We start from the raw sequence: 10,323 nt of genomic DNA on the forward strand, positions 1-10,323 counted from the left end.
CCTTTACCTCCCTTGATTTCTTCTCTAGAGAGAGAGAGGGTTTTACAGTGTTTTACGAAGAAGGAAGAAGAAGAAGATGGCAATGGAGCAATGTAGGATCGTCTGTTGGATGTGCACAGAAGTAGAGAGAGAAGGGAGAGAGAGTGAGAGGGTTGATGTTCATGGCCTTCTTCAGGAAAAACTCTTTATTTCCCTTGATTTCTTCTCTAGAGAGAGAGAGAATGTTTTATAGTGTTTTACGAAGAAAGAAGAAGAAGACTTTGAAGAGTCAACATCATCCTCGACTTTCTAGATAAAGGACATGTTTGTCCTTTTTTTGAACAGAAAAAGAAGAAGACTTTGAAGAGTCAACATCATCCTCGACTTTCTGGATGGAGGACATGTTTGTCCTTTTTTTGAACTGTTTGTTTTTTCTTTTTTGAATGAAGGGCATTTTTGTCATTTTCTCAAACCATCACTTTATGAAAAGAATAGCAAGAAAGGGTACTTAAGTCTTTGCAACAACACCAGAGTCCGATGCAAAGTTATGTCAACATACACGGGAATACGAGCCCCATGTGCTTGTATACGTGGTGCTCATTCAAAGCCCCGAACACAGACGTGGGATTCAGTGAATCATCGGGGGCGAACATACACCACCCTCTCAGCTGGATTGAGTGGGTGATAAGGGTTGTCAGTCCTATCATAAGTGAAGATGAGGATAACAAGATTAGGAAGTCCCCATTGGGAGAGGTTCGCGAGGGATGATGAAGTAAAGGCGAGAACCGGGAGGAGGACTCGTCAAAGTAGACATGCCTAAAAATACATGTGATGTGAAAGCGAGGATCATAGAGTGTGCCAAGAGGCATAGCTGAGGACGGGGCAAGCCTTGGTTTTGGGCTAAAATTTAGATGTGTTGTAGGGGATGACAAGAGGGTATCAGAGGGAACCAAAGGCACGAATAGGTGCTTAAAAAACAACTCATAGGGCGACTTGCATTTTAGGATCAAGGTGGGTAACCTGTTGATTATGTATGTTGGTGTACGGAAGGCATCAACTCAAAACTCATACAATAGAGAGGCACCATTAAACATATTGAGACTGGTTTCCATGATATGCCTATATTTGCGCTCGACTAGCCCATTCTGCTTTGGTGTGTGTTGGCATAAGAATTTGTAAAAGATTTCATGATTTTGAAGAAAAATTTTTAAAATCATAACTAATAAATTCACCATCATTATGGATTGAAAGGATTTAATAACAAATCCACTTTGGTTTTCAATGACAAGTTTGAAATTCTTAAAACAACCAAACACTTGAGATTTATATTGCATAGGAAAAATCCATGAAAATCGTGTGAAATCATCCACAACTAAGATAGTATTGAAAATCTTCCTGAGACCACCACCGAAGCTAGCCCCCAAATATCGGCATGCAGCAACTCAAGAGGATGAGACATGCTAGACTGAGAGCGACCAAAAGGAAGCATGTGAACTTTTTCAACTAAGCAACTCAAATGTACCTTTATTCGTTTGTCCCCGTTAAAAGCAATGACATTTGCAAAATTCAGAAGAAAAAAAACTTTCTTATTTGTGTGGTCAAGCCGTTGATGCATAGATCAAAGGATGTTTTCTTTCCTACATAGGGTGCCATCATATGAGATTCACTAGCCTTAATTAGATAAAAACATGTTCTGGTTTTCAAACCCTGGAGTCGTATCTTGCTTGTATGTTGATCCTTAATAACGAATTCAAAAGAGGTGAATCAAAAAATCAATCATTATCCTCAGTCAATTGGCTCACATATAAGAGATTTTTTGTAATGACGAGAGCATGCAGGACATTTTTCAAGTCAAATTTAGAGCCATTAGATGATAAAACTAAGTCACTTGTGTTTGAAATATGAATAGTCTTAACATTGCCGATCATAATAGACTCGTTGCCTTGTTATTAGGATTTGTTAGAGAAGGCTAGTCATGTATAGTTAGGTGATTTGTTGTACTAGTGTCAGGATGTCAGTACTCATCGGTGCTTTGTTGCAGGGACATAACTGAGAAGACTTTGGGCATGTCCAATAGTTTTTGGTGATGTGCCCACAGTTTCCACAATACTCATAGGGGGCCCTCTTTGATTTTGGGAATTTGGAGAACCTTGATTAGTGTGTGGTTGTTGTCAATTCCCTGAGTAGCCTCTTCCTTGGCCCCTGCCTCATCCATGATATAATCCATGCCCACGACTAATGGCTCTTGAGATGTTGGAGGCAGTGAGAGAACTTTCTTGTGCTTCGGGTTGCTTTGGATGCAACATAAGCACTCATTGCTCTTAGTTGATGAGTAGATCTTATAGATCTTTGAAGGAACGAGTAGATGGCCCTGTGGTGAACGAAGTGATGAAGCTCTCATATTTGACCGAAAGACAATTTAGCGCAATTTGAACAAGATCACTATCATCGACATGATGATTGGCTGCTGCAAGAGAATATGCTAGGAACTTGATGTGGTCCAATTAAGACAGCATCTCCGTGTTTTTCTTCTTAATGAAGGTAAGGTCTTTCTTCAGCTATTAGCAGGACCCTGTTTTTTATTACTGTTTGCGTGGACTGTGGGCATGATACCTCATCACTTCTTACAATTCCTGCTGTAACTTTATTACTTATGCTGAATGAATTACTTTCTTTAAAAAAAAAGGACTTTTAATCCAAATTGAACTGCCTGGACTGAATTGTAATTGTTCTTCTCAAAAGGCAATGTGCAAATGGGTATTCCTCCTCAATTCGTTTTCAGTATTTAAATTAGAATGTGACAGATTGACAATATGATATAGACCGTGAACAACCGACTATTCTCTTAGATATTAAGTTTGAAAAGGCTTATTGTTCTCCACTATATATAATCTCCTCGAGTGTCAAAGATTCAGAGCACTCTCTCTCTCTCTCTCTCTCTCTCTCTCTCTCTCTCTCTCTCTCTCTCTCTGTTTGTTTGTGTGTGTTTCTACGTCTGTGTCTACAAGTCATCAACGGCACTATCGATAGCAAAACTTTTGAAAACCCAAGGTTGGCCAATCATATCAAGCTTCAACCCAGTCATAGAGGATTTTCACCATGAATTTGGATACAGGCTTGTTGGTAGTTGCATTGTTTTGCATATGCGTGTCGCTTATAGTATCATATCAAGGTTCACGCCCTCGTTTGCCACCCGGCCCATATGGTTTACCTATCCTTGGAAACTTGCTTCAACTAGGTTCACGCTCAAGGTCTCACCAAGTTCTTGGCACCCTTGCTGCTAAGTATGGACCTCTAATGACCCTCAGGTTAGGAAGTATGAGAACTGTTGTGGTTTCATCATCTGATGTAGCTCGCGAGATGTTTAAAGTCAATGACTTGGCACTCGCAGGACGCACATTGTATGAAACTATGAAAATTAATAACAAGGAGGGCGGGCATGGATCCATAATCACGGCCCAGTGTGGTCCCTCGTGGCGTTTTCTTCGTCGTTTTTGTAACGTAGAGTTTTTTTCAACCAATAAACTCCAGGCCACTGAGAGCGTCAGAAGTGAATGTATAGACTCAATGGTTAGATTCATCAGAGAAGAAAGTGAACATGGCAAGAAGTCGGTTGAAGTGGCAAAATTTGTGTTCACACTGAATTTTAATTTGCTTGGAAACCTTATGTTCTCTAGGAACTTAATTGACCCTAAGTGCAAGGAAGGAAATGAATTCTATGGTCACACTGCTAAAGTTATGGAATTGTTGGGGAAACCTAACCTGGCGGACTTCATACCCGCTCTAAAGTGGTTCGACCCGCAAGGTATAAGACGAAAGATGCGTTATCATCTTCAGAAGTCCAATGAGATAGCAACTGAGCTCACTGGACAAAAATTCCAAGCAATTAGCAACAAGCAGGAGAAAGAAAAGAAGAGGGATTATTTGGATTTGTTGTGGAATTTTGAAAGCAATGGTGGAGATGAATCCGCAATCATCAAATCAATTGCCTTGGTAAGCTCTTCCTTCTGCTACTTCTTAAACACTAAGCTATTCTTCTGTTTCATGAAACCAATTAAGATGATAAAAATGTCAATATTATCTGAAAAGAAAAACATGCATTTATTTTAAGTAAGCTCTAAAAAATAATTTCGTGATTCCATAAAGTATTTGCATTGGATGTTTTGGCATTTTGTTTTTCACATTTACCTCTTTTTTCCTTCATAGATTGATTGGCTTACAGTTATATTAACCTCATACCCCAGCTTGCCTATAAAAAAAAGCTATATTAGCCTCATTCTCCTTACCCACAACTTGAGAATTTGTACATATACGTAGGAAATGTATTTGCTATGGCCGTAGATAGAATCTAGCGGAAATCAATAATTTTTTTTTCGTTTTTTTTCATATTTGCCGAATCTAACCTTATAGACATGATCTACATGGTTTGTTCAGTAGAAAACAGGATTTGGATTATGTTTTGGCAATATATGAGTATGTTTAATTGTCAAGGGTTTAAAAGATCAATGGATCACAACATGCCAAAAAATCATAACTTTAAGGAAAAAACTTTCGGTAAAAATGTGAAGCAAGGCATGATTCTTCGAAAATTCAAACCTTGCTGAATACATGTATATGGTGGGATTGAGTGGATACAATGTGCACCTATGATTTTCCAACTACGTTGTACATACTGTTAGCAAATGTGTGTGGGGTGTTTGTAGGGATGATAAGGGATTTATACTCAACAGTTGCATACCTTCTATAGCACCACATATTAACCCATATATATATATATAAGGAAGGGAAATTATACAATATAGAGAAGCTATAATATTATTAGAACCCTTTGACTAGGCTCTGGAAAATGAAACCTCATAAATGATGGGTACTATGAGAGCTTGGATTTTATAATTAATTCGAATTGGAGACAACCCAGCAGTCAAGATATCATACATATGCACATACAAAAGAAATGTCTTGCTTCATATATATATATATATATATATATATATATATATATATATATATAGTGGTAGCTGCCCAACCTATAGGTAAGCAACTACCAGGGGGATCACGCTGGCCATCCATAGCTGGGTGTGATAGATGGCCAGTGCCCAAAAAACTGTGAAAAAATGCTAAAAATGTGCTTTTGCGCAATTTTTAGCCTTAGAGGCACTTTTGAAGCATCGCTAAAGGTCTCAATTCTGCTGGGACCTTTCTTATTTTCTGAAATAATATTTAGCAGTGGGCGAAAACTGCTAAATGTGGTTTTTGGGTAGAAAATTCTATTTTCAGCATTTTATGTGGCAAAAAAGGCTGAGCGACCATCACACCCCCATGATGCATGATCAGCAGCATTCCACTGCTAGTTGCCCAGCTACCACTCACTATATATATATATATATATATATATATATGAGAATGAAAATCTACCCAATAGAAAACCTCCCAAACCTACCCAATATGAAACATTTATCATATTTTCTGTATTTTTTTTTAATTCTGACCTTACAGATGTGATCTATGTGTTTTTTTTTATAGGAATCAATTCTCAGAACATTTGATTCCGATGCATGGATATATTTTTATAAGGTTTAAAAAATCAACGGCCTACAATTTCATAAATTTTGAGGCTCCAAATATAACTTTTCCATCCAAAATACATGATCTAAGTGTCTATTTCTAGTAAATCAATCATGCTGAATACATCTGTAAGGTCAGAATCTCAAAAAAAACACAGAAAATCCATAAATATTTTTTATTGGATAGGTTTGGGAGGTTTTCTATTGGGTAAGTTTTCATTTTCTTATATATATATATATATATATATATATATATATATATATATATATATATATATATATCACTTGGGAACTGTGCATCTTGCATGGAAATCATAAGTGGGGCCATAACGTATGGTGGGTTTTCAAAATTGAATCCAACTAAGGATCGGTTATATGCAATATGACCGGTCTGATCTTGACATCTTTCAAACCTATAGTGCATTTTCTCACATGGGAAAGCTGACTGCCTTTCCCAAGTGACTGTTAAATAGGGCTTAATTAGAGATGTTTCCAATGAAAAACTGCTGCTTAGTTCTACTATGCTTTTCTCTACGTTGTCCAGGAAATGTTCTTTGCTGGCACAGACACTACATCAAGAGCAGTGGAATGGGCACTGACTGAGCTCCTCCGCAACCCCAAGTTGATGAGCAAGTTGCAGGCTGAACTCTTTGGAGTTATCGGTCCGAATGGAAAATTGGAAGAGGCAGATATAGGTGGCTTGCCATACTTGAGAGCAGTGATCAAGGAGACATTGAGACTGCACCCACCTGTGCCTCTATTGGTGCCTCACAGAGCCATGGAGTCATGCACCATGATGGGCTATTACATTCCTAAGGACACCCAAGTCCTTGTCAATGCCTGGGCTATTGGTAGGGATCCAAAAGTTTGGGATGACCCTAACACTTTCAAGCCCGAGAGGTTCTTGGACTCCAATCTTGACTACAAGGGCCAGCATTTTGAACTCCTTCCATTTGGTTCGGGCAGGCGAATATGCCTTGGACTACCTCTAGCTCATAGAATGCTTCCTCTTACCTTGGCTACTTTGTTGCATTCATTTGAATGGGTTCTGCCAGAGGGAGTTAAACCTGATATGATTGACATGAGTGAGAAACTGGGAATTACGTTAAAGAAAGCCATACCCTTGAGGGCAATACCTTTACCCCGCATAAGCTAAACTTGTCACATGCATGTGTATGAGTTTGGTGCTTGCCTTCTACCCAGCGTGCTTCTGATGCCTAAATAGTTGAACAACTATAAGGTGCAGCATTGTTTGATAGCTTTGTTGGAGATGGTGCACTTGTATTATTTCTGTCAGATGGGGTTGTACTTGAATTTAAAGCTTACAGTTTTCGAGTCCTTCGGTTGTAAAAGACTTTAATTGCATAAGATGGTGTTTTACAGTTGGTAAAATGTTGGGTCATTTCTGAAATGTAAGATGTTTGTTTATTTATTATGTGTGTTTTGAGTACTACAAGCTTCTCATTATCCGTATTAAAGATAAATGGCTCCAAAAGCCAGATTTTAGTATTCAATGATAGTGGTGGGGGATTGCAATCTATCCCATCCGTCATCTTCAAGTGTCAGCTTGGATTATATTGGTAAGATGTGTTTTATCCTCGATGGCTATTCGTGGCATGCAGCTTTTCTCTATGCCTAAGAAGGATGTTAAGAGGATGGTCAAAACAATTCAAAATTTTATATGGGCTGGTCCAAACCAGGCCAAGGGACCAATACTGAAGAGCTGGAAACACGTAGCTCTACCATTGCAATCATGGATCTTAAAAGATTTAAGGAAGCACTACTTGTTAAATGGTGGTGGATTTTTCCTACTGAAAGCTCATTCTAATGTTATGAAAAAGTAAATATGAACTACACTGCTAGTCTTAGAGATGGCGTGAAAACACCAAATGGAAGACGGGGTCTGGTTTTTGGAATGGTCTACAAAAGATACTCAGCATTTTCTTGGAGGGGATCAAAGTTCATATAAAAAATGAAAATTCAACTATTTTTTGGAGTGACCTTTGGTGCAATAACACACCCCTAAGGTGAGAGTACCCTTTGTTATTTCAAGTGGCGAAAGGTACCAAACAGCTTCTCAGCTTTCTTTGTCAGGATAACACGTCATGAGACATTGTTTTGAGGAGACACCCCACTGCACAGGTTTTGCAACAATAGCACGCTCTTATGCAACACCTTTATCAAATCAGGTTATCAAAAGTAAAATTGGTTTTACTTAGTACTTAGGCAATTTCATACCTTAAAAGGGATGATACCACCTTACACAAACCAGATGAGCCCTAAGATAAGGTGAAAGTGTCTAGAGGGTAGGAACTCACAGAGAGAAAGGAAGGAGGAAAGGAGACCTAAGGGCCAAGGGGGTAGGAGAGAGAGAGATAAAGGGAGTCTACCTCCAAGAAGGGCAGTTTTCTTGAGAGAGAGAGAGTCAACTTGATTCAATTTTCATATATCATATCAAAACACAAAAGGAAACCCCTTTTATAGTCCAAGGAAAACTTCATAAAAGCATTTATAAATTCTCAAGCATTCATATATCTAACAAAGCAATATTAACTCATAATTCTCTACTTTAGATAAAGCCTACTCTAACTTAGAAAAACACCTCCACAATGCACTAATGCGGCCCAACACACAAGGCCTATTTAGAATTCTAAGGAGAAAGGAACAAAGAGGTCTACACGACTTCCTTAATTAGAGGGGCTTGAATGTCCTTGGGTGACCCCAATGAGTGGGGCTTGATGATGCATGAAATGCATAACATTTAAATACATTATTCATGCATTTATGTGTATTTTGAAGGATAAAAACCGATGTAATTATGGATTTAGGTGCAGAAAAACCATGAATCGAATTGCACTCGAATCTAAGTTAAAATAAAGAAAATAGAACATTTTCAGGGCAATTGGAGCAAACTCTAAGGTAAATCGGATTTAGATCTGATCCAAAGATGAAAAATTTGATTGTGCACTAGATCCAAACCCAAAATATCCATAAACTCACTGATTTAAGGTGCACTCCATGAACTTTTACCAAAAAACCCCTCATCATCAAGCATTTAGGTAGTTAGTTGTAAATAGTAAATAGTTCTAGCATTTAGTTAGAATTAATTTTGCTTTTAGGTAGCTTTTAAAATTAAGAATAGTTTTTAGTAAGATAAATAGAATTAGAAACCCTAAATAAATATTTTTGGGAGCTTTGAAAAACTTGCCCCTTGCCCTCTCTCTCTCTCTCTCCCTTCCTTTCTCTCTATCATCCCTTCTACGGTTTATTCTTCTCCTCTATCTCTAAAATTGTATGTGCCTCTCTTTTTCTTTCTTGTTGTGCTGTGATTTTTACTTTGCAGATGCTGGACAACTCGTGGAAACTTCCAACTCGGAGTCGGTGTGCCGATTACCAACCTCGAGCATCCGGTTGTGTCCTCCCTTCAATCGGGCCTCCCTCTTTGCTTCTACCACAAACCTTCCTCTCTGTAACTTGGGTCCCGAGAGTTTGCAACACTTCGAGGATGAATCACAGACCATCAAGACGTGAAAGGCGTATTTTCAAACACCACTAACCAGTCGTGTGTTCCCCAACTCATCGGACAAGTCATGAGGTAAGTCTTCTCCTCTCGTTCTTCTAGTTAGAATCGAGTCAAGAGTCGGGTTGTAGGTCAGTCTTTTGGTTGTTTTATCAGTCCAATTTCCATTGTGTTTGCAGTCTAAAATCATCTGTTTTTATTGAGTTCTTGCACGAGCAAGAATCGACCTTGGCCTTTCTAAAAAGTTGATCGAATCAAGCAATACTGATTCCATCTCTATGAACCAATCAGTTGATTAGTGTGCATAGTGTGTGTGTATATATATATATATATTAATTTTTATTTTACTTTTAGCTAATTAAATTTTGATTGTACATATTTTTTTAGATCTGGTCATGATCTAGCTGCAGCTAGATCCAACTACTAACAATCAGTTAGTGTTTGGTTAGAGTTAGGTTAGCTATAGTACTAATTTTAATATTTTTAATTCTGATTTTTTTACATTAGATTTGATTCTTAACAGTAGGTTAATCATAGTTTAATTAGGTTTTATGCTGTTAAGCATTTAAGTTAAGGATAGATACTTAGTGTATTATTTCATGATAGGTAATTTTAGAATAGTCAAGTTTTGTAGCTTACTTTCTTTTATTTTTTTGTCATTAATTTTGATTTAATCTAATTAGATTAGGGTAGGTTAATTAGAGTTAGGTTAATGTATTTTTATTTAGTAATTAAGCCATTAATTAGCATATAGGATGTGGGCATCGTTTTTAGTATTAAGTGATTAGTAATTAGGGTTAGGTTATAGAAACCGTGTAGTGTATTTTAGGTAGGTCATTTGATTGCTTTCTTTAGCCCTAGGTAAATTTTGTATTTTGAATTTTTAGGTTATTTACTATATTTTGATTCCTTGTTTTAATTTTGGTAAGTATTAATTTTTGGTAGGCTTAAATTAGTAATTAGGGTTTTTCTAGAAATTGCCCATTGTGATAATTTAGATAATTAATTTGTTTTCTTTTTAGTATTAGGTGAGCTGCTTGTTTTAATTTCTTAGGATAGTTTCTATATATTTTTTGATTTGTTTGAAGTAAGGTAAGTAATTTAGGAAATTGTTAATGAGTTTAGACATTTTTTTTCTTTCATTCTTGCTTTTTAATGCTTTCTTTTCTTATTAGTTGAATCAATTTTAGTAATTATTTAATTGTCTTCTTTACTTATTAGTTTAAATTGTTTTTTTTTTAGTAATTAGTAATTAGTCCT

General features: G+C 37.1%; 1 protein-coding gene across 1 annotated transcript; it reads left to right on the plus strand.

The window, feature by feature from the left end:
- Positions 1-2,888: 2,888 nt before the first annotated feature.
- Positions 2,889-6,975, plus strand: CYP76G1 (cytochrome P450, family 76, subfamily G, polypeptide 1). The gene is made up of 2 exons (XM_089996804.1): positions 2,889-3,972; positions 6,088-6,975. Exons 1-2 carry the CDS (start codon positions 3,079-3,081, stop codon positions 6,697-6,699), a joined length of 1,506 nt encoding a protein of 501 aa, XP_089852930.1. The 5' UTR covers positions 2,889-3,078; the 3' UTR covers positions 6,700-6,975.
- The last annotated feature ends 3,348 nt before the right edge of the window (positions 6,976-10,323 follow it).

Source organism: Nuphar pumila, chromosome 2 (genome assembly GCF_984573655.1).
Source record: "Nuphar pumila chromosome 2, dmNupPumi1.hap1.1, whole genome shotgun sequence".
Lineage (NCBI taxonomy): Eukaryota > Viridiplantae > Streptophyta > Magnoliopsida > Nymphaeales > Nymphaeaceae > Nuphar > Nuphar pumila.